Source organism: Phalacrocorax aristotelis, chromosome 1 (genome assembly GCF_949628215.1).
Source record: "Phalacrocorax aristotelis chromosome 1, bGulAri2.1, whole genome shotgun sequence".
Lineage (NCBI taxonomy): Eukaryota > Metazoa > Chordata > Aves > Suliformes > Phalacrocoracidae > Phalacrocorax > Phalacrocorax aristotelis.
In genome coordinates, this window is record NC_134276.1 from 157,330,920 (window position 1) to 157,356,242 (window position 25,323).

At 41.7% G+C, this 25,323-nt stretch overlaps 1 protein-coding gene across 2 annotated transcripts in view; it reads left to right on the forward strand.

The window, feature by feature from the left end:
* The first annotated feature begins 3,288 nt into the window (after nt 1-3,288).
* STAB2 (stabilin 2) overlaps nt 3,289-25,323 on the forward strand; it is an 89,147-nt gene continuing 67,112 nt past the window's right edge. The window contains exons 1-10 of one of the 2 annotated variants that reach the window (XM_075075020.1): nt 3,289-3,796; nt 7,381-7,514; nt 8,332-8,447; nt 12,422-12,507; nt 13,364-13,433; nt 15,805-15,900; nt 16,193-16,318; nt 18,293-18,489; nt 19,460-19,593; nt 24,073-24,206. In XM_075075020.1, the coding sequence (XP_074931121.1) occupies nt 3,713-3,796; nt 7,381-7,514; nt 8,332-8,447; nt 12,422-12,507; nt 13,364-13,433; nt 15,805-15,900; nt 16,193-16,318; nt 18,293-18,489; nt 19,460-19,593; nt 24,073-24,206 (1,177 nt within the window). In that variant the 5' untranslated portion in view covers nt 3,289-3,712. The remainder of the gene's footprint in view (nt 3,797-7,380; nt 7,515-8,331; nt 8,448-12,421; nt 12,508-13,363; nt 13,434-15,804; nt 15,901-16,192; nt 16,319-18,292; nt 18,490-19,459; nt 19,594-24,072; nt 24,207-25,323) is intronic. The other variant, XM_075075029.1, reaches the window with a different exon arrangement.

A 25,323-nucleotide genomic window follows, 5' to 3' on the forward strand; every position in this document is an offset into this window, starting at 1 on the left:
ATGGTGCTTTTGTCATATGATTGTTTGTGAAATGGCTGAGCTTTGTATGAGTCTCTGAGAGCTCATCATACGCTGTTCAGCCACCTCTGGTTGAGAGAGTTTCACTTTCAGAAAGCTCAGGGGAACAATATACAATGCGAGTCAATAATCAATTACAAATTTTTAAAAATGCAGGAAAATCATGTGGTTATCAAAACTGTGTAGGGGAAGGTGAGTGCTGCAACCATCATGCCCGTATCTCCACTGGTTTTTATTCACTTTCAAACTGACCTCACACCCAGATCCCTGGCTCTGAGAAAGAACAACCAGCTCATTTGAACACTGAAATAAGTTGCAGCACAAAACATTGTTTTCAAAAACACCTACATAAATGAACCATCGCATTTTCTCTGGTTGGTTGACATTTTCAGCACAGAAATAGAAGGAGCAACTTGGAGAGAGGCAGTAGGTGGATGAAGAAAGTAAAAAGGCAAGCAGCTCACATCTACTTAAAGTAGGAGCATCCAGTCCAGGAGTGCAACAGCAGAGCGGAGGAAGGCTGTGACATACACGAGTGTATGCCACAGCACATGGTATTTGCAATATTACAGCACACACAATGACTTTTACAGCGGGCTGCTTGCAACCTGAAAGCTTTCAGCAGCTGAGACAGGGCGTATCTGTATGGTTGAGATATCCCCAGGGAGGTTTGGCTAGGCTTCTCCATGTCAGATTCATCCCAGCTTTCAGATGCATCTGTGCCCATTGTCACTGTCACTCCCACATTCCTTGCTCTCACTTCCCTCACGTTTATCAACATTATTTAAAAAAAAAAATAAATCCAAGGTGACTAACTCTACAGACACATTTGTATTTTGATATTTGTTGTCTAAGGCTTCCAAAATTTTCATCTTCTTGTAGGAACCAAAAATATCCAAGACCTCTCCACCGCTCTGGCTGGACACAGAAAGATGGACAGCACAAAGCTAAAATAAAATATGCTGCCAAAGGCAGGAAAAAGTACGGGTAGGAAATGGAAGAGCATGAAAGCCTCAGCTGAGCTGTATGAGCAGTGAGATAATGAGGATGTGATAGCTTGCCACCACAACTCTGGAGGACAATAGCCCCAGAAACACAGGGGCTGGACGGTCAGGACAGGATACGAACACATCAAGGGCAGGAGCCGGAGGAGGGCCAAGACAAAAGGTCATGCAGACACAGCGATGTGCAAGGTAACACACTGATGGGTGAAACCCCCACTGGGGATCCCAGAGGTGTGCAGACCCCTTGGCAGTCTCTGGCCCTGGCACCAGCAGGGGAAAGGGCGGAAGGATGCAGGTGCCAGCCTGCAGAGACCATCACCACCACCATGTTTCTAAAAGCATAGGGTGAAACCCAGCAGACAGAGCTTCCCACCCACGCTGACAGCATGCCAGCACCCAACACCAGCATGGACAGCAGCGCTGCAGCTGGCAGCTACCCAGTACCTCAGGCACTGGCCAGCCACCAAGGCAGCCTCCTCCCATGCAAGGCAGTACGCCGTCTCCCCAGCCTGCTGGGAGGTACGCTGCCTTCAGCAGTGGTGCCACATTGCACAGGCTGTTTTGAGTGTCAGAATGCTGCCGTCCCCCTGCCTCCAAGTACCCTGGGAGCCCCATCCTGTGTGCCAGGTGATGTATTAGCCTGTATTTCTGCTCAGAGCAGGGCAGGAGCTGGCAAGGCAGAGTTACAGTCAGAGCCCAGCACAGTCTGTATTTAACCCTACAAACAAGGAAAATCCCCATCGCCAACACGAGGAAAGGGTGGCCAGTCCCTCTGGAGCAGGGAAAGCGGTCATCACGGGGGTTAGCAGGGAGACTACACTCTGACATGAAGGGAGAGGAAGGAAAGGGGAAAAAGGTTTACTTTACACAAATGCCTATACGGGAGGTAAGAGCAGATAACAAGAGAGCTGATGTGTGTTGCTTTTTATCTCAATCTACAGGACAGGAAAGGGACGTGCTTGATTTACAGCTCCTTTCACCACTGCTCTGTCTGAAGTGGCAACAGGCAAGAAAGCCTGCTGACCTCAGGCTGCTGCAGACACTGTCAGCTCCTGCCATGACACATGCAGGGACCAGGCAAACGTGTTTTGCCCAGGTAGTGCAGACCCTGTCCAGACAGCCACCCTGCCCACGCTCCAACAGCTGCAGAAGGAAGGTAAGTTTTACTCCCAAACATCCCACAGAGGATGGGATGCAGCTGTGGGCTATCATCACAGGGGAGAGAAGATCCTTCACTATTCTGCTTTTTTGGAGAAAAACCTAAACCATTCTTTCTGCCTGGCCAGATTGTACATTTTATGCAAAACCAAAGTAACATGAAATGCCTTGACCTCAGAAAAGAGAAACAGCACTTCTCAGGGCCATACACACTGTCAGCATGTACATCATGACCCCTGGCTGCTATCTTGTCTGCATAAACAAGAAATGATTTACTTTCCTCATTGTATATCAGAAAGGAACAGGATCTGATGAGCACACAGGAAACATCTTGCCCTACCATCTTCTACTGCAATTTTTCAGTATTTACTTAGAGCATATAACAAAAGTAGATGAATTTGTACATTATATATGTATCACCACACTGAGTTCTTTAGGAAAACAATACGGAGTTCAAGATAATAGGTTACAACTGCATCAGGTATTACATTTGTGGTCTAAAGGTGAATGTGGCATCTAGGCATGACTGCAAAGAGGAATTTGGAAGAAAGCACTATGTTTACAGCACTGTACTTCTGTGGATTCTTCGGTCAAATGTGTCTAACAGTTTTAAAATACAATTTTGTATTAGGTGTGCTTACGGATTGCCTTCAAATGATTGAAAAATTATGTCAGGGGCCCAAAGCAAAGCTGGCAGACTGGAGGCAGCCAAATTATTAGCTATTTAAGAAATGGGGGAGGCTGCCCTTACAAGACTGACCAGAGCAGCAGCAACTAGCAGCACTGGAAAAGAGCTGAAGAACTTCAAGAAGAAAGAGAAACAATTCTGATTTGAGCGACTCAAAATGTCTGTCTGTCTACTCATCCCTCCTAACCATATGCATGTTACAAGGCTGAGTTCCAGGAAATCATTTAAAATTATTTAACAACAACAAAAAAAAATCCCCTTTTTTATCTAGCTAACCAAAGCTGGAAGGTGTTCTTTTGGCCTCCTGAGATAAAGTTGGCAGTATTTCTCCCAGAACCACATTCAGGGGACCCACCCTTACATTACTAGGTGTGATAAGCCAACTTCCAGAGATCCTTTGCTCTGCCTTAGATCAGTTGAACAAAAGTAACGATAACAGCCCCAGCAGTTACTCCAGCCCCCTGTCCATGCCCACCTAAAAGAAGAAAACATCTTCTATCATAACAGTTCAGTGTCCTTGGTTTTGTGCTGTCTACAGCTTCAGAGAGAGGGATAAATGAACAGAGCCCCATCAGGATATCCTGTCATTCAGTTAGGAAGGGTTTATTCAGCTTTGCAGTGAAAACTTTCAGCAAATACCCTGAGTTTTGGAATTTTTCCTGCCTGCAGGCAAGCTTCGCATGCCATGTCCTTCACTCATTTTCCTTCAGGAAGACAAGAGTCCTGTTAAACTATTTGCCTAGAATGCAGAAGGAATAGCACCTCTAACAAGTGATCACTTTATGTCAGAATTCTAATTCTCATGACTGGAGGGCTCTGAAGGAAAAAAGTCAAACTCTTCACAATGAAAAAAAATCCAGTTATTTTATTCATTTTGGCTTTTTTGGCTGCCGTGAATCTGTGTTTGACATCACAAGTCCCAGATGAGGTAAGAAGCAGCTTTTTATTTAAATAATGAACTATTATATGTCTGGATTACACTATAGGGGTGGGGGTTGTTTCACTGTTATAGAGAGAATAGTTATCACTGTGTCTTATACAAGAAAACCCCACTTTAGCAGTCGCTGATGCCTATGACACTGAATTATAAACTAAGAGTTCTGTAATTCAGTCCTCTGAAATAAGAGAAATGTATCTGTTTATTTCACATGAGAATTTGGCTGAAACGATATGTCATGAGTAAACTGAAAAGTGTCTAAGAAATGGCAAATGTGGCAAAAGTCTGTAGCTGACACATTCATCAAAAACAACAGAAGAAAACGTTTCGAATTTCTGGTAAGTGAGAAGATGAAAGTGGAAATTTTTCCAAAGTGCTAGTTATCCACTCTACTAACCACAGGGAGGAAAAGCTGTTTCAGATAAGTGGAGAAAAAATTCTAAGGAATTGAGCTATTAGAATTCATTGTACAAAGTTATACATTTAAGTAAAAGATCTGTAGACTTTTGGGGAAGTGGGGCATTTGTTATTACAAATCCTATGGATCTGTGGAATTTCACAAAAATCTCTTTTCACCACCCTCATAAAGAGGCAGAAAGTGTTGGGTTACAAATCTGAACCAGGAGTTCAACAGAGAGACATTCACTCATTTAAACTACTTCTCAACATGAGGCTTTAAATGACTGTGTTCTGGAATAAAAACACTTATAGAAGAGGAAACAAAAGGACAGGGAGAAATTGGGGGGGGGGAATCCACTCAGGTTGGGTGTTTTGTTGTTTGTTTGGGTTTTTTAAATGGAAATATACTTTGTAAAATACAAAGAAGTACTGGGAAATGTGTTAAACTTATTCCGTCTCTAAAAACCTAGCTACTAACAAATCACCTTTCTTCCATTTTCCCTAATAGCAAAAAGGGAAAATTAGTAAATGGGAGAAAGTAGAAATAGCCCCACCATTCTAAAATAAAGAGTTTTTTATAAGTGGTGGTAGGGAAAAGATATAACCTATTTTTATTTAGATTTTACCTTTTCAAAATCTCTTTGAATTTTCTCATTCCAAAAATGAAATTTTGTGAGGTGCCTTTTTGATTACTTCTGCAGTGACATCATTTCAGCTACTCTTACCAACAGCTTTTTCACTTCTGAACCTTAATATCCTACAAGCCCAGCAATTTATCCAGGCTCATAATGGCTTACCCCAAGCACCTGCAAGGAGCAGGGCTTAAGTAGCATACTTGGTTAAAGACTCAAAAATCAGCCAACACTCTGAGTTTATGATTCTTCAGCATTAACAGTATTGATGTGACTCAATGGAAATGCTCATAGGAGTTAAGTTGACCAGCCTGCACGTTTGTGCTGTGTTGGGTCCTGCTCTGGTGCATGCAGAGTCTCTCGTTAAGGATGGGCTGTTAAGGTGGCTGCACCAGTGCTGAGCATCAGGATTTTGAAAGGCTTGAAGCATTCAAGCTCCCTCATGTTGGTGCCTCATGAGGTGATTTTTGGATAGGGGGCAAGGTGCAGAGATGATCTGGATTGAGTTTGTGGGAGCCAGCTTAGACCTGAAGCCCAAAGATATGGGTCAGTCCAGTGCCCCACAGCACCAGGCTCTGCCGAGAGGGCAGGGAGGTTGCTCCGTCCTCCTAGCACGGCACTGCTCACCGCTGCTTTGCCAAGTGTCTGACTGAGCATATCCATATTATACCCACACCTGGAAGGTCTCATTTTTATTTCAAAGGCACTGAAATGCATCTAGACAACAGTAAGAGGTTTCACCACCCAGATACTTGAATGTTACCCAAATCAGATTTCAACAGTACATTTATAAAGACTAAACTTTGACAACTAAATAGATGTTGAAATGTACTTATAACTGGGTGGTGACTATCAAGTGGAGTCACTCAAAGCTCATGCAACTTAATCTCCTTATCAGTGTCTGTGATACAACCTCACAATATTCACTACTGAAACATGCTGCTATCACAAACATTGAAGGAAGGATAACTAACAAGGAGGGAAACCACTGGGGCGAGGGCTTCATCCAGGACTACCGGGCTGTGACACGTGTAGAAATCCTGCCCAAGGTGCCAGTGTACCTGCCCAGACCAACCATCAGCTTCTGCAAAGAGGCTGCAGCTTCCCATGTGTGTCCAGAAATACTGGAGGATATCCACTGAGCAACACATAACAGCACTGTGATAGGCTCCATCCTTGGAAGTGGTGGCTTGGAATATATCCTGCATAGCAAATGACCTGAAGCTCCTGCTGTGATGCTGCTGCACAAAGGGTTAATTTGTGAATTTGCAAAGGCAGGGGACAGAGAAGATGTTGCAGGTGGAGTGTGCAGGTCCCATTCATGCACACAGGAATTGTCCAGACGGGTGGGTCTGACTCTCCCTACCCAGGAGGGCTACTGGCAAACTAGGCAGGAGAGAGAGAGCATGGCCCAAGAATTAGGAAACAGGAGTCATAGCAGGGAATTCATGAAATGTTATTTATTTAGGTGCACAAAGACAATGTACTTTGATCTCAGACTGTAAGTATTTGTAGGAAGGGAATAGTAAACTCTCTCACGGAACAGATTCCTACATGTCATGCAAGCTACTGAAGAGCAATGGCTGGAGACTGAAGCAAAATCATGCCAGACAAATTATGACAAAAGCAACATACCGTTGTTTGTTTCTCCACAACTGACCATTTTCAGATCAAATTAATGCTTTCTGAAAGATCTTCTTGTTCAAACTAATTTTCATGGAAGAAGCTCCATTACTTTTTATTATGATCCTCTGGTATGATTGTTCTTCTAGCTTTATAAACAACTTAAAACATCCACAGACAACTATTAACATATATAAATATTTTCAAATGGATGATGCTACTAGAACAGTCCCTTACATACATACACACATGTACGCATGCACACACACAGTGGGCAGGTACAGTTTTTCAAGATATACATTAAGCATTGCCTCACATTGGCCTGGCAATGGTTCAGACGTTGCCTTAATTGACTACTCGACTGCTTAATTGAAATCCCATTCAGAGAACTCATTTCAATTCTATTGTGTCAGATGGGAAGTCTCTCATGGTCAATATTGCTTGAGTGAGTTAAGACCACCTAAATGAGTCCATACGTAGACAACAGCAGATATTTGTCATATGCAGCTCCACACCTTGTTTAGCTTCTTTCTTTCTCCATCCTGCTTTGGGTTTGCGAGGGAAATTCAGAACTAACGCTCTGTAGGCTGATGCTGTCTTGGTAACCTGGCTTTTAAGTCTGCTGAACTTAGCATTTGTTGATAAAGCATTCTTAGGGGAAATATGACACTTAGAAGGATTTATCCCGCAGTGGTTGGACATATTTTGTGCAGTCGAGACTGCTGTAAAGACCCAATATGCGGTCTATTCCCTAGTTCAGCTCCAGAGCAGGGAGCTCCTGCTGAACAGGACAGATCTTGTGTCTGTGAGTGAGAACAAAGCTGAGTTAAATTTGTCATTTTTCAGCAATGCCACTGGGGGCAGAGTTAAACCAACTCAGAGGAGTTTTCCTTCTTTTTAATTAATTTTCTTCTGTTACAGATGAGGAAGCAATGTGATCAAAAGCTGCTCATTCGAATGAAAACCGAATGTGTACCTTGTTCTTTAAACCTTGAAACACAGTGCCCTGCTGGTTACACCAAGATTACCAATGGGACTGGGATACCAGATTGCAGGTATCTCTTCTGTCAGAGCTTTTCACCATGAATATTGTTCTGCATGAATTAGGAAATGTTAATTCATATTACAAATGCTCTATTCTATGCAGGTTTTATGCTTTGCCAACACCAGAATTCAAGTTTCACTCAAAGCACTTTAAGCCTAAAGTTAATTAACAAATTATATAAGAGGAAAATAAATATTGCTCTTGATGGCCTACCAGATTTTCTTTTGAGTGATATCATAAAATCACTTCCTTGTTTATTCTGCATAACTGAAATTAATGATATATGAATACCATATGACAAATATATGTTATCATATAAGTGTTATCTATTTATCATTCATATTATATGTTATCCTATAAATAACAGATTTTTCAAACTGCCAGACTGGGGAGGTGTGGGGATGAAGGGCAGGAAATGTGAAACAAATCTGAAGTCTTGCCTTTCAGATTAGAAGACAAGAAAAGCACTATTTTAGGGAAAATGTAACTATTTTGAGCTTACTTAGCAGTTAAAGAAGCTTGATATAAAATAATTCTTAAAATTGTATTTCAAATCAAAACTTAGAGAAAACTGCTGTGTTTGGGTTGCAGAAATTAACAAAAAAAAAAAAAGATAAATATACTATGCAAAAGAAACAGCTCCAAGGACCTTTTTAGACCTTGATGTGCAATGTATGTTTTAATGAAGAAAAAAAGCTGGATCAATACAACTAAGCTTGAAAGTGCTCTTGTCTGACACTGAAAGGAGAAGAAGAGGCTAAGAATTTCATTTTTCCCCAGAGGAGGCTTTTAAGTACTTTAAAGTATCTCCAACTTCTTTTCCTCAGATATTATCTAGAATTTAAGACACACACACTTTCTCTTCTGGGATGTCAGCATCATTGTACGAAAGAATTTGAACAGCCTGAGTGCTGCCAGGGACGCTGGGGCCCAGACTGCCTGGGTAAGTGTTTTGTTGTGTTTTCTTTTTTAAATAGAATTTGAGTATCAGAAAAAGAGTGATTTTTCTTCTTTTCAGGAACTATTGCCATGAGAAGATTGCTCCTCAGAGCTTAATATAAGAATATAAATAAACTGTAGTTTTTAGCCAAAACTTGAGGATTTGGAGAAAAACACATATTCAAAGCTTCATTTATAAAGAAAAATTCATAGAAAAAGTAAAAATTCTCAGGGAACCCCCTTGGTTTTGAGATTTTCAAAACAAATCATCTCAGTCAATACTTGCAAAATGACTTTTTCATTTGGGACAATCCCCACAACAGATTTTAAAAAATTTCAAATCCCAAGTTTAAATGTTCATCTTAGGTCAAAAATACCCTCACCTGAGTCTTTCCAAATCTCTTTAATTCTTTACTTTATGATGCAAGGAGGGTCTTTTTTTTCAGCTCAACTTGAAACAGTTTTTCCCTCCAAGTTTTTTGAACCTCCAGCAAATGCTAAAGGTCATTATTGAAGCAGCAGTAATCAAAAGTGCCCCTCCTGCTGCTGCCCCTTCCTCAGGAAAAGCCTTTCAGCATCTCCACAAGTGCATCAAACCTCAGGCTACTGAGGTGGGCATCAAGACATGCAGAGGAAGTTTCCCTGCCCAGGCAGAGCATTTCCTCCTTTAGTTAGTGGTTTAGATAATGGAGTAAATGTCTGGTTCAACATCTGTGAAGTCCTTTTGTCCACAAAATAGATTAAAAAATTATTTTTTCATGGCCCAAGCTGTGATTTAAATACCAGTCATTTATCTCCTAAAGTAAAATAGTCAAACCCCAATTTGCAGCGACTTCTGTAGAAGACAGCCAAACAGCTGAGTACGTAGTGTGGTCCCGCCTTCTAAAGACATCACTTGTGTGGTGATTTACCATTTTTCTACCAAATGCAGCCTAAGCGCCTGGTAGGAGGAAGGCAATGCTACACATGATTGTCATCTCATACTTCAGGGTGCTCTGGGAGGCCACACAAGGGGCATGGGTGAGGGGCAGAGAGGGACAGAGAAGGGCAGAGGTTGCTGCCCCGAGCTGGAGCCCTGCCTGCACTGCTGCGGGCAGGAGGCTGCAGAGGCAAGGAAGCCCTCTCTTCCTTCGGACAAACTTCCTGGCCCCACAAAGCAAAGAATCAAGGTCTCAGCATTGTTTCTGCTGTCATTTGGAGGAAGAAAATAGCTCTTTGCATTATCGCAATCTCTCTAAGAACACACGGCATGCCTTGAAATGTTTGGAGGAAAGCCTGTCCTTCCTGAGGCCAGAGAAAAATCCCTGATTAGTGGTTTACTTTGCATTTAGCATCTAATGGCAATGACAAAAATAAGTCTTAAATAGCATTCTGACTTCCTTAAATGATAGCACGTGCTGAAACACACGGTGTGAATGAAAGACGTTTTGTCCCCTTCCCTCCCCACAAAGCACCCTGAGCCAACAAGCCACATGCCCATCCCTCTGTAAAAAGGCATCAAGGAAAAGGGAAAAGTACAGGGTGGAAAAGGTCCAGGGGAGAAGAGCACAGCCTTTTAGCAGTGCCAGTATCATCCAACCACAGACGCCAAAGCCAGTGGAGCTCAGATGTCCCACACATGTAACTGGTGGGCTTCAGTGGGAGCTACTCCCTGCACCAGCTCAGGTTCCCACTCTGAGCAAATATTTGAATGGCTCCAAAGAAGAGCCTGGGTACCAAATGAAAGGTGTGTGGCATGAGCAACTGAATAGAAAGCACTGTAAGAATAAAGAAAAAAAAAAGTGAAAGGAAATAAAAAGGCCAAAGGAAAAGATATTAAAACATAATTCTATCAAATTATATGTCCAAAGCACGCCTTCTTTCCAAGTTCTACCCACTGCTTCAGCCTGCGGGGTCATCCAAGAAGAGGCTGCATTTGAAAACACTTGGGAAGTGCTGAATTAAACTCTATGAGGCAAAAAACCTGATTGATTTAAGGTCTTTGGGCCTAGGTGTAAAAATTAGGCCTTCAGTCTGACAGCTGTAAGAGCTAAGCAGAAACATCTCTTTCTTACTACTTTTCAAAAAACATCCTCAACAGAAGCGAAGGTCTCGCTCCTCCCTGGTACCAGGGTGGCAGCAGGTGACCGTGCCAGCATCACTCCAGTGTCCTGGCACTGCCTCCTGCGGCCCCACCAGCTGGGGGAAGCCCTGTGTCTGCCCAACCAAACTCATACAAGAATATGGTAATTTACTAAACTTCTGATATAGCTGTCCTTTGGTGGTGGTATCAAAACAAGAGACAAGAGGTAGTGAAGACAACGGGAAGTGTAATGAATATCAGCTGAAAAAACCTGTTTTGTCAGCAATTTTAAAGTATGCTGTCCTAGAATTTATACCATAAACTGAGTTTTCTTGTGTTTTCTCTATGCACATTCAATAAAAGCATCAGCGCAGTTAAAATTGTTTCCATTCAGAGCAAATAGTAAAGTGTTTGCGCCTGAGTCAGGCCTAAACATGAGATTTAGCTATCACACAGTAGCCAGAAAACAAGACTCACTAAAAGCCACTTTAAAGATTAAAGTATATGTATTTATTACTTTACCTCATTTCTGGTTATTTCATCTCAACTCTTAATAAATCTTTTTCTTTCAGCACATATTAAATAAACTGCACATAAATTTTCATCTTTAAATTTCTCAGTTTTTTCACGAGAAGCTTACTTAGATCAACAGATGTCACAGACTCATCATTAAGGAATAAATGGATAAATATTGACAAATTTATATAAAGCCAAAGGCTCCACTAAAATTAGGTGTATACATATACACATCCACTTATTTGTTCATCAGTCTGCCCAAATCAAATTCATTTTCATGAAAATTTCCCTATCACTTAAACACTCTAAAACAGGATTAAGTTACTCAGTGGGAGCATAAATCCCGTGCTGCCAGTCTCAACCCACAGAGAACAGAGACTCTGTAAGCAATAAATCTATCAGTAAGGGACAGCAGAGAACCTGTGAAGGCAGTTTGAGTTTGCTACATTTAAATACCACCTGCATCAGGATTACAGTTCCTAATGGCAATTCTAATTACAGGAAGAAAGGGCTTATGGAAGGGAGTTAATAAATCATTTCCATGGAGGGGCTGCACAACTATAAAAAATAAGGGTATCTCTACAGTGGGGAAAAACGACAGAACAATCTGACTAAAAATATGCATTTCCTATAGGCAGCCTTTCAGAAAAATTTGAATATTAAAAATTTCAGCCCATTTTGATTTGGAAATGCAGTTACTGTTTCTGGGGTTTTAGGTCAGGCTCTGCCTCACCTGGTGTACCACTGCCTGTAATCATGGTTTTAGCACCAGAGGATCTGAAGAGCATAACACATCATTAGCACACAAGTTTTACTAGTGACCACAGTCCACTGGACAGAACTGGGTTATGAGATACCCAAATTTCAATTTCTAAGATCATTTGAATCAAATGTCACAGACATATGGGAGGGAGTGGGGAAAATGAAAAACTTTGCACATAAAGCAAATGCAATTTGTGGGGAAAATAAAAAGACATTTAAACTCTAATTTAGCATCAAATATAATTCTGAAAGCAAATTTTCAGTCAGAGTTACATCAGCCAACATTGGTCAGGCAAACTCCGCTCGTATCAAAAAAGTTAACAGTTTAGAGTGTCTGCAGATAGAGGTGGATCAGCAGGCACCAAATCAATATGGTACTTCAGAATACAAAAACTATTTTTTGTGCAATCTATTGGTTACGGTCACTGGCTTAAGTTCCCATACTAGAGAGTGTGATGATCTCTACTGAAGCCAATATTCTAGGGAAGAAATTTGGGCAACTGCAAAATAGCAGCAGTCACTCGAGGTCCCTGCCTGTCCCAAAACCCTGCAGCCTCTGAGGTCGTCACCTCTAACGTGCAAGGGAGGCATAAGGGTCAGAGCGAGCTGACTGATGGCTTTAACGTTGTCATTTCTAGCCTGTCCGGGAGGAGCTGCGTCACCATGCAACAGGAGAGGACGCTGTTCCCAGGGTATGAATGGGGATGGAACATGCACTTGCCAGGTACGTCCCTTCTTTTAAATGAAAAAATACAACAATAAAAAAATAACAGAAGAAAAAAAAGAAAACAAAAAAAGTAATGCATATTGTGTGGCATAAATACAATAAAGGGAAGTATTTCAGAAATAGCGGAGATGATCTGCTTGGAGTTCATTTTTTGCTTGGTTAGCACTAATCTTCACACTATTATTTCTATGGACTTGAGCATGTTTGGGTGATATTATTAAAGAGGTGTTCCATCTTGCCTTCCTGAAACAGGTGGTTTGAGGTCCTCTGTTTTTAAGAGAGTGCTACTACTTGTGACTTTTTGCGCTAATTAGAAAGGACCTATACTTGGGACTAATATTCTCAACGTAATGTTCCTTTGCTGAGAGTGCAATGTGAAGTGGTTAATAACTCCAGCCAAAGAGATTTTTTTTAAAAAAACAACTCGAATCTTTTCTATCTCCCCCGCTACTGGTTAATCTTTCCATTACATCACAAGGCATCTTCTGGGGACATGTGAAAAAGAGGCAGAGTGAGAAGTAGTCAGAAAATACAACCTAACAATTGTAACAACGATTTGAGCATTAGGCTTGATCACTGTTCTTTATTGTTAACTTGATATTCAGAACATCTCATTTGATTTGAAGTGTAAGAGCTAAAAATTTAAAATTAAAAAAAAGGATAGAGAAAAAAATGTTTGAAAGACAATGTTTTCTAGATTGCACTAGTCACCTCTGATTTTCTGAATGAACCTTTCATGCTATTTTCTTCTGGCAGCTAAAAGTCCATTTTCAGGCTGCTAAGCGTATAACTGTCTATAAAGAGAGAGAGAGATGAGAAACTTAAGTTTTGATTTCCATTCTGTAATTCTCAGAAAGGCTTTGGTGGAACAGCCTGTGAAAAATGTGCTGAAGATAATTTATTTGGTCCTGACTGCACATCAGGTAGGTTTGAGATTTCTTTACTGAAGTGGGGAAAAGAAGGTGAGTGAAAGCTGTATTCAGACACTATGAGATCCCAGTGAAATGGGTAGGGGGTCTAAGGGTTTCCCATCAAAAGCTGATGCCTGCTTCTGGGAACACAACAGGGAAAGAAAATAGGCAGCTACTCCATTCCTCATTCACAGTGGGGTGGATATAGCTCAGGACTGTACAGACAACACACTGAGTACAGCACTACCAAAAAAAAAATCTTATCTTTAATATCTTTGTTATAGCCAACAGTCAAATAAATTAGGGATTAGAATCATCTGTGTGCTCCTGCAGGTATGCCTCCCTGTCAGCCAGTCATCATGTTATCCATTTTCAACCCTAAATTATGGGTTTGCGTTTATTTAATCTAAATACAGGAGGTTGTTATCGTACTTAAAATGTTGGGTGGGAGCATACCAAATGCATAATTTATAGTGGCTTACAGTGTTTTGGCATGTTTTTGAAATACATCTAGAGACTGGAGCATCTGTATTAAGGCACGTGGTATTGAAACCAGTATATCTTACTCAAAAAAGGCCATTTTGAATCCATCCAAAAGTCATTCTAGCCTAGCATCCCATATTGGAGGCCAATAGTTGATATCTAGGGAAAGAGTACAAGCAGCCAGAGATTGCATTCAAATTGTAGTGCTTAAAGGTTCCTGCTGGATCTATCCTCCATAAATTATCTCCCTTGCCTCTGAGTCCAATTCTGCTTTTGCTTTCCACAATATTCTGTGCCAAGGAGCTCCATAATTTAGTCCAAAGTGTGACAAAGGATGAATTTTATTTAGTTTTGGATTTTGGCCGGTAGATCATTCCATTGCTTGGCCATACTTCTATTAGAAGTGAGACACTGAGGGAGGGATCAGAGCTATGTGCACTATTTAAAATGTATATGTATCACAAGTGTATATATTTGTATAATATTTTCCAGTTTTGCCTGTTAATGATTTCTAGTCTCTTATTTACCTTCTTGACCCCTGCTGAGCATCAAACAGACACATCAGGAAACTGCCTGAGAGAAAATATTAAGAAACATCTCTTTCTTAAGTGGTAATAGTTGTTTTTCTCTAAGTAAAACTCTTTTTGTTCCCTCAAGATCTACATAAAGTTACTTCTAAAAAAAGTCACGAACAGCCTCACTTTAAACAATCTGTGTTGGCTACACTCATTTTACACCACTGCTGACCCAAAGGCCCTTTTTCTACCAGCTGTCCACTGGATGCCAGTGTTGGTACACAGAAATGTAACTGAGCCAACATTTTCATGCAGATAGGGTACTTGAATGAATTCAATATCATAAATGTAATTATTTTCCAAGAAGCTAGTGGAGGACTCAACTGCATATTAATCTAAGCAACATTTTAGACTTCAGCTTTCAGATATTTGAGCTCCTCCAGATTTTCTAAGCACCCATAAATACTGTGCATTTGTGACTAACTGATTTTCAGCAATACCTTAGATATTCCTGGGTTTTATATTAGGACTACTGGCAGAGGTAGAATGTTACTAACTAATTAGTCTAGGTGATTTGCATGAACACAGGATATGGTTGCAAAGGGAAGAGGCTACGCTACGTCATTGCAGCTTGAACACGAAGTCACCAATACAACTCTGTACCTCTTAGAGGCTTTGCAAGTGTAACTGTAAAGGGCCTTTTTAAAAAGCATTACCATAATCGAAACAGTTATAACTATAAAGCTTCTTCAGTATATTTAAGGCTTCAAAAACCACTTATAAAAGGGTCTCGTAGTTGCCTGGACTCTGAATCTTGTGTGCATATTGTCATAGGGTTTATAACCAGAAATGACAGAATATGGGAACATGACCAGAAAAAAAACCTGAGACCTACGCATTGATTCGTTATCCTTTCAACTAAACAAATTCTGTTTAGAGGAAAGAACCAGCCACAAAAGTAATCTTTTCAGGAGTGTTTGAGAAAGGCAAACAGAATTGAAGCAAAAACGAGCAATTTGTTAACAGTTATAAAAAATGGTCTCTGTTACAAGTTATATTCCATTTTGGCTCAAGACTGTATGTTACATTTTACAAGTTTTATGGTATTAGCATCTAGTCATCTTTGGTGTTCCTAGCATGTGTCCTGAAGATTTTCAGGCCCCGTGTTATTAAGAGTCTGCAAAAGTCAGGATGTTATTTACTGATGTATGCAACTATGAGTATTGATCTTCTCATTAATGGAAGCCTATAAATTCAGGAACTCAGGTCAAGGCTTGGTTTAGCCAAAGCTATTGGCCAGGACACTGTTTACTATGGGTAAACGCTAATGATGTCTTTCAGAACACCATTATTATTCAGTAAAGCAAATCCATCTCTCCGTATAGTTTGCAACTGCATTCATGGAGTATGTAACAGTGGAATTACAGGGGATGGAAGATGCACTTGCTTGTCTGGATACAAGGGGCCCAGCTGTGATCAGCGTAAGTAGATTCTTTTCTATATAAGATACATTCAACAGCTCTGATACAGTTAGAATAGGCAAAGGTGAACGTAAAATTAGTCTCAGGTTAGTCACTCTAGAGCAACCAAACACACCCTGAATCTCAAATCCTGTGTGTGAGCTGCCATAACCATCATTGCCAGAAAAATGATGACAGCAATGGGATCAGTGGTCCCTAGACGAGGCATACTTTGAACTAGCATACTGCAGAATGTAATGTCTCCTGGCACAGTGTGCAGACACAGCTTAACCTGTCGCACTCTGTCCCTCAGCAATAGCCGAATGCGAGGCCTTGCGGTGCCCTGCAAACTCCAGATGCACTGCCTCAGGCAGGGATGGAAGACAACTGCAATGCACATGTCTGCCCAACTACCATGGGGATGGTACACAATGCGAACGTGAGTAATTTTCATGTCCACCAAGTTCTTTGTATACAACATCATTGGTATTATAGTTCAGATATCAAGTGCGCTTTTGAACCAAATCTCACCATCTAATAGTTCTTGGCTTCATATCCCAAAGCAGTCTCACTTGCACAAACTAGGTTCCTTCAGGATTAAAAGAAACCCTAAATTGTGCTTCAGAAGCATATCAGTCCAATTGCTAACAAGCTTTGGTCCATGCAACCAGACTAAAGCTAGTAAATCCCTTTGAAACACGTAGTGTGGATACTGGGTCATCAGTGCTTACATATCCATTCCTATCAAATCCCTCTACTTGTTAAAGTTCAACCTTATAGTTTGCTCCCATAAAAATCAACAACAGCAACCAAGGGCTTAAATTTATTGAATAGCCATCATGTGGCTTCATCACTAAGCATAAACTCTACAGACAAGTAAAATTCATTTTAGCTTTCCTGTTTTTCATGAAAAAAAGCTAATAGTATCTCAGCTAGAGGTAAAAGTCTACCTTAAAGTTGTCTTTATAGGCTTCTCAACTTGTCTCTGAATGCTCATATAAAATTACAAGAGTCCAGATTTTCTTTCTTCTACTTACATTATGTCTTATAGCACTAGCTTTTCCTTCTAGACCAATTGCAATGAAGAAAATGGTTGTATCAGATGCTGGAAGCACTATTTAGTAAATGTTGGCTTGTATCAGGCCACAAATAATATACTTCTTATCCTGTCTGGGAATATTTACATTCAGTCCTCTTGGTCCTAACCATGGTGTCATCCTCTCTGAATAGGCTTGAGCCAAGAGCAAGCCATCACAAAGTCACTGCTCGGGGAATATGACGTTCTTCTAGTAGACAGCACTGACAAGTGAGAGACAAAGAAATTGCAGCAACCAGCAGAAAAGGATGCTAGCACCCTTACCTCTCTTGGGTTTGGGGTATTGATGCAGTCTGTGTGGACGTTGCTTCTCTGTCCCAATGCCTTTAGCTACTGTGGTCATCTCTGGCTTAAGCCAGTGTCTTTTACATTTGTCTGGCTGGGAAGCAGAGGACAGGCAGCTCCAGCACAGCTAAGTGAGCATAGCAGTGTGTGCCTGAGACTCTGCTTGGAGGTGGCATTGCTTATGGTCATTTGAGCATGCGAATATGTGTGTACATGCATGATTTCTCACCAGAACAGAAGATAAGGCTTGAAAGAGTGAAGCTGAGCATTGCCAACTCTCTCAGTCCCAGCTGAGGGAGAAGAAAGGGAGGAGGAGAGTGGAAGACAGTGAGCTGCTTTTAGGTGAATCTAGAGCCTGCCACCTTCCAGCTACTATGTGTGCTTGACTGTGTCTTAAACTGGACACAAAGGTGTGAGAAGGTGTTCTCCAAGCACTGCTGGACAATGAACAAGGACAAACAATGCCATTTCCTTGAAAAAAAGTCTCATGGAAATAACTAGTGGGATTCCAGTCCAGTTCTGAAACTACAGCAGTGTGGAAGACTTGACTAAAGCACTTGCTGGCCAGTTTTCCATATAGCTGAACGGATGACATTATGGTGTTTAATTACCGGAAAGAAAACAGCGAAGGCCTATTGTATTGAGAAATATTTTCCAACGGATCCAGCACGCGCTTAAAGCTTGTACAGACCTCATATCACCTACCTGACCTTCTCTGGTTAAAATCCACCAGAGAACAGGGAAATAGTTGTGATATTTTAATGAGCACATTACATATTTTAATCTGTTTATAACTCAATTTGCCAAGTTAAGAGATCATTTCAGTTCAAAAGCAAACAGTTGGTTGCTACGTTAGTATAAACACATTCCTCCCTTCTGTCTTCGTGCCACCACAATACTTTGGACTTGGCTGTTATGAGAAGTTTAGTCTACCCAGGCTTTGTTTGGCATGGAAGTCCTCTGGCAAATCCTCATCTTTAATTTCAGAACTGTGGACAATAATTCATTTACTTCACTGTTTTTTTCCACAAGCTATCAACCCATGCTCCAAAAAGGTCTGTGATCCTAATGCTGACTGCATTTATCTTGGACCAAATCAGCACAAATGTACCTGTCGAGAAGGTTACAGAGGGGATGGACAAGTCTGCTTACCCATAGATCCCTGCCAAGCAACATATGGGAATTGCCCGGCACAGTCTACCATTTGCATATATGATGGTCCAGGAAAGGTTAGTGTTAACAGGTACCCCAGACTTTTCCTAAGTGAACTGCCTAGGAAGGAGTAAGGCTTTTTCTCCAAAAAGAAGCCATGAGGGTACAGGAACAGGCTTCAGGGAGGCTAGCTTTGGCATAACCCCTGCTGGTGACCAGGAGTGAGTCCCTTTTCCCTCTCTGTGTATCTCTGTGGTGCTTTCCCCTCTGAAAATGGGAATGGGAATAGTGTTCTTCTTCCTATAATATTTTGGTTCAGATTTGTCTCCCCAAAACGAAAGCACTGAAATTAAGTTTCTCCCAGTTAAATCTCTCCTGGACCACAGCGGGCTTGTAGGACCAGTAGGCTCCTTACACAGGTACTGCAGATAAATGCCTACAGTGAATGTATTTAGGAAAGAAGTAATCTGGCTTTTTGAGGACTACCAATGAAAGGCACCATATAAAGGCTGCATATTATTCATGCTGTCAGGAACTGGCTCACGTTTCTGTGTGTAAAACCCCTGCTATCAAGAAAGTGAGACTTCAGAAGACCATGCCTGTTTTGCATGGACACCCTGAAGAGCCAAAAGGGAGTCAGTCATCCAGGGTCATCCTATAGTTCACTTTCATATAAGTGCTGATACACCTCATTCATTAATAATATGCATTGGCACTCATTTTGGAGGCAGAGGGCTGTGGGAACAGAGGTAAAAAATCTGACCTACCCACGCTGATTTTAAAAGTTCTCTGGTCACAGAAATGAATCTAAAGGGCTTTATCTGCAGGACATTTATCTGAGAGTCAGTTGTTTTCTGAAGCAGATAAAACCTAGAAGGGATATGTATAAATATGGATAAGCTTTACAATTGCATCTGAACGCACCAGGTGATTAACTAAGGCTTTGCAAGTTCACTGTCTTTAGACCCTGGTTCCAGCTAGTATGCTGAAATCCACAACTTGTGAATGTCTAATTTTCTTCTCCCCTCTCCCACCCTTCTGATTTAGTCCCACTGTGAATGCAAGGAACATTACACAAACTTTCTACCTGGGAAAGGATGCAGCATGACAGACATCTGTGAAACAAACAACACCTGCCATAAAAAAGCTAAATGCTCAATGGTTACACCAGGACAGATTACGTAAGTCTTGATTACTAAAGCTTTCACCCAGTTTCTCCCTCCTTCCCCTAGTAAACAGGCTGCTAAAACAAATCCAGTGGATGAACACCTCCTGAAGTTACCATTAATGTTTCTTTATCAAGGAAAAATTACAAGATTTAATGGCGTTAGGGTCAACCAATTAGTTTAGTGTTCAGTCTCATCAGTCCAGTTGCTAATACCTATTAAATTTTATTTTTATAGCACTCAGAGGTCATTTCTATGCTAGTAAATAAAAAGGACCAAGACCTCTTTTTTGTTCCTCAGGGCAAGAAGCATGGCCTGGCTCACAGCTGAAGTCTCTTCTTCCTCCAAAACAGAGTAACTGCCCCTTGGCAGAGGTCCCTGGCACACGCTATCCCTTCAACCGTGCTTGGGCACTCCCTGGGAAAATGTTACTTGGTGTGGGCCAGAAACATGTCAGGGAGCATGCTAAAAATTAATCAGCATTAATTATCATGGGACAGTGCTGGAACCCTGGCTCTTTTTAGTATGCTAACACTAGGGAACCTGACCCCCATGCTGTGAAAGAAACACCAACCTCAGTAGCTTCCTCAAAGCTTTGAGACAAGCAAGTGGGAAACTGCAAAACCTCTGGCAGAGTTTGTTATCCTGTACAGAAATTTGCTACACAGATGTTAGGAGGAAAGTCAGTTTTAACACTAAACCTAACAAAGCTATCTTAAACCAAAGCTTTTGGATTACCTGTTTCCATAGCCCAGTGATGGCTAGTACTGGGTTTAAAGAGGTGTCCCTGACAGTTTTCAGGAGCTGAGAGTTTGAATGTGAAAGACAAGACAGGCATTAATTATAAGTTGGGAACAAATTATTTATCCTATAGATCTCTATAGACAGAAAGCAAAAATTTGAAACTATACTGAATAGCTTCCAACTAAGGAAAAACCATTTATGAGAGAAGAATTTTGCAAAGAAAAACATTGATTGGTAAATGTGGGCAGAGTAAATTGTTTCTGATAAGTGACAGACACTGTATTTCAGCTGCATCCTATATTTTAAATGTATTTGGGAGAGCTGTTTTGTTAGGGTTTTTTACTTCTTTGAAAACGCAAAGCAGTAACAGAGGCCACAAACCTGAGTGGCTTCCTTGCTTTTGCTTTTGGTTTTGTTTTTATTAAAGACAGCTGTGTTGTTAGCTTCCCCCATATAGCATCACGTCTACTTTCTCCAGAATCAAATGATTTGTACAGGAATAAATCTATTATACAGACAAAGACGTAGAAAAGACAAACATTTAGTTTGTGAACATAACAACCTCCAGGAAAATCAAGATTGTCTCTTTTTCCATTCCCATATAGATCTTTCTTGAGTGATTGCTGACACTTTCTATGGCATTGCTTCAGCACAGTAATTATATTCAGCCTTGCCTAGAAGCTATGAAGCTTCAGTTGGTGCAGAATTACATTGCATATTAGACCATAACCTCTTGGGTTTATGAGCAGAACTAGCTCTCCCTCAGCTAAACTAAAGTATTTTCTTTTTAAATCTCACTCTTATTTTTATTCTATGTCTCCAGTGTAGAAATTAGTGGCTTCATAAACCAAAACTCTATTATACAAGTTTCAGGTAAAATGGAGACAGCAAGCTGAGCCCTCCTTTTCTAGAGAGAAACAATTCTCTTCCTCCTCCTGGGTAAGCTGAAATAGTGACAATTCCCATCTTTTTCAGTCCTGCCTATATTGTCCATACAGCATATCATGAAAACATTAAACAAGTAAGTTTAAATAGTCCAGCAGGGTTTGTTGTAAAGTTTTGTAAAGAGTGTTTCTCTTTAGAGGCACCCAGCCCGTACAGGGCACAGTCTATTCAAAGCAAAATCTATAAAGCCATATGCAGTTGAGTTGCAAACCAGATCCTTCAGACAAAGCTAAAACAAATCTAATCTAGTCAGTTACCCAGCCGATCCTTCCTCAGCCAGGCCACACAGAGTAAATTACTCCATCAGAAGGGGTGAGGGACAGACAGTCTGAGATTCAAACCCATGCAATAGGTGCTAATCCTTAATTGCTAAATGCTTTCCTTTGACAGTCAAATCCAAATCATGTTACTAGATACCCACTTAGTTATAAGCAATATTTTCCTCAGAAAAAAAATCTCAAACTAGGTAGGTATTTCTGCAGTTCACTGTGCTCCTGGAAACAATAACCAAACAAATTACTATGTTTAAGCACCTGCTTTTTTATGACCATTTGCTGAAAAAGAGAGATTTATTCTGAAACCTGGATCTGATTTGTGCAATATTTCACAGGTAGTTTCTTTTTTTCTACTAAACTATTCCCTAGCTCCTTTGAAGCCTCAGTGTTTTTCTTCTTTGTTGAGAAGTGAAGGGGGCTATGTACATCAACAAAACAATATTTACACCATCAGAGGGAAGGGGTCAGTTCCCAAGGAGGAGCTGTTTCTCTCTCCCAGCCCTAAATCCTTCATCCAGGCTCCACAGTCATACCCTCTGCCCAAGAGATCCCACTAAAAAGAAGAGGGCTCACCATCAGAATCATATCCTAAAAATTTAAGATGCTTTTAGACTGCTATTTAACCCAGAACGAGTCAAAGCTTAAGCCTCTTGGCACCACTCTGAGTCTATACGCAGCCCCCCAGACTGCAGAAACTGTGGGGATTTTCAAATATTGTTATCACCAGAGAAACAGTAGAGACTGTACGTGGGAAACAGGAGATGATTTGGCATCAGGTTGATGCTACTGTGGGGTGTGAGTGACAGACGTATGTTTGTAACAACCAGCACATGCAAATGATTAGGTCATTTGTTACATAAACTAATGACCTCTAGACCATATAAACTAAAAGATCTCTTTTGCTTGCGTGGAGTAATGTTCCTTCTCTAATTATGCCTTCAGAAAAAAATATGCAGAGAAATGAATCATTATGGATAGGGCTTATATGAATACTGAACATGCTGGAGACTTAATTAGAAACAGCACTATTAAAAGCCAACGTTTGGCAACAAATACCATATAGTTGTTTAGCCTCCTAAATATAGTTAGGGTTTCTTTCTGTACGCACTACATGTTGACGAGCACCTGTTTTAATTTTAGCACTAAAGATGACTAAATGACTGAGCTGACACCATCAGTCTCCCAGGAGCAGCCAAGCAGGGGCTGATTTTCCAAAGACTGCGAAAGAAAGAGCTGAGATTGGCAAAGCCAGTGGGCATCAAAGGCCCCTCACATTCAGGAGGGCTTAAGGAATCCAAATTTTTTAGGAAGTACTAACCACCTCTCCCAGTGAATAGTCAGGCCAAGGCACACAGCAAGTCCTAGTTGCTCTTTGAAACTCACAACCGTTTGTACTTGTCAGCACCTAATAGCAAGCACATGTCAATCATGTTGACAACCAACAATTTCTTCCCCACCTCTCTTGCAATGCTGAGGTCTTTCATGGCCATAAGATTCATTTTTCATGAGGCGTGTTCCCTCCCTCACAGGACAGAAAATGTTAGACTGGCACTTGGGGTTATTCTTCTATAAATTTCCTTTAGATTTTGCCTTGGCTGCAACATGCTACTTCAAATGCAGCCCATCCCAAGGCACTGAGGACATTAAGCCCATCCTGAGGCACTGACCATCACTTTCATGGGCACCATGATCTGAGCCTACTTTGGACATACATAGGACTGGGTCAGCTGTATATCACTGACACCTCTCACAGGCTGGTGTCCCCAAGGGACAGCCAGGGTGTTACAGACAAGATGCTATTTCCAGCGCAGAGGCAGCAGCAGCATAAAGAATACATCCGAAAAAGCATGAGATTTCATGCTTCAGCGGCTTCAGAAAAAAAAGATAATGTTAAAGTACAAGTACCATTGCCCAAAATGGTTATGTTACTTAAAGGGCAGGGTAACAAACAACCACTTTGCTTTGTTGAAAGGACTGACACCCCTGCCTGCCTTTTCCTACCAGTCCCATAACGCTATCACAAGGATTGATAAGCTGCCATCACCCCTTTCATACGTAACTACCATTAATTCCACCGAGTCCCACATACAAGTGGGGGCTTCACACAACCTCCTCCCTGACACAATGGTGGCATCCCACATATTTACGCTGTAGCCCCTCCTTGCCCACAGGCAGGCAGGCTCAGTGGCTTTCTGGGCTCCGGCAGCCACAACATTAGGGGACCAGAGGCACGGTTAGGGGAGCCAGGGGCATCACACAGCCCCCATTCAGAGAGGCCCTGCAAGACAGAGACCGCTGCCTCCGGGTCTGGATGACAGAAGGACATCACATCAGGCAAGCAGCCACGAGGCTGCCCTACACACTAACATACTTTACAGCATACAGAAGCAAAAGTTAAACTAAAATGCATTGGTGCTTCCTGAAAATGCCTTCAGAGAGGCAATAAAGTAACCCCTGGAGCAGGTTTAGCTAGAGCCTCACTGACACCACAAGGCATCAGCCCACAGCTAAAGTAACAATCCCTTCACAGGTGTACATGCCAGGGGGGGTCCGTGGGGAACGGGTTTGTGTGCTATGGAAACATCATGGAGCGCCTCCGGGACCTGGATGCCGAAGTGGGAGGACGGTGGCAAGGCAAGCTGACATCCGCCTTATCGCTCATGGGTAAGTGACCACACACAAGTAGCATCAGCGCCTGCTGGGTGGGCTGATCTTGCCCTGCCTTCCCGCAATGCTCCCTGCTGCAGGAAGGTGCCACTAATGGCATGACACAGCATACATGCTACTCACCACAGACTCCCTCTGACCTTCTAAAGCTGCCTTTTCTCACCATGCCATGTAATCTGCAAGAAAATCCAAGCAGAAGCACTAAACACATTCCCACAACCCCGTACACATCATTTGGTATCATCAGTAAGTTTTGCCCCATAGTGGGATAAGTGGGATCATCCCACTTCCTCTCCCTTCCTGCCCCCATTGATTTGGGTAATTGAGATTTTATCTAGAACAACACACAGAAGTCCACCAAAAACATCAGGATTCCCAGCTGGGTCCCTCTTCCCCAGTCCTCAGCCATCAGCAGTGGCATTGCTTTCACCAGGAGAGAGGATAGAGTCAAGGGGAAAAGACTGATCCCATCCATGGCCACCATCACCCTCAGGATACCCCCACCAGAGCACCTCGGCCACAGCTGGGGGGTCTCCAGGTTTCCAAATCTTCTGCAGAGGTGAGGTGGAGACCCTGTCAAGGCTCACAGCTCCCAGCCTTTCACAGTTATTGCACACACCCCATGAAGAGTACAGCATAACTGTCTGTCATCTTCTGTTGCATGGCCACAAATGTGAGCTATGAACAAACACTGCTAGAATCGAGCTCGATCTTCAAGTTAAATTTGTAAATACAAAATTTTCCTCCTGTTTAATATAGTTTGCTCTGTCCTTTTCACTGAGCCCAGCAATTAAAATAAAGATCCTGAATTCCTGACCAGAATGGAATAAGAAACCCCCATAACTGGCCAAGGACAAAGCCTGGCAGTGACCTTCACATTCAGCACTCCACTGAAATCCATTGCCTCAGCACTGAGAGCTCATTTGCAGTTTCTCTGTGTGTTTCTCCTTATGTGTCTGAAAAGTGCCTGACGTGCTGGGTGCCACCATTTGTTAACAACAATCCAGATTTTATGTTCTTTGGTTAGGTTTTGGACATAAATGTGCCATTTGATTTACTAGCCAGAAGCTACAAAGACACATTAACCACACAGGTTATTTTAAAATACATTCAC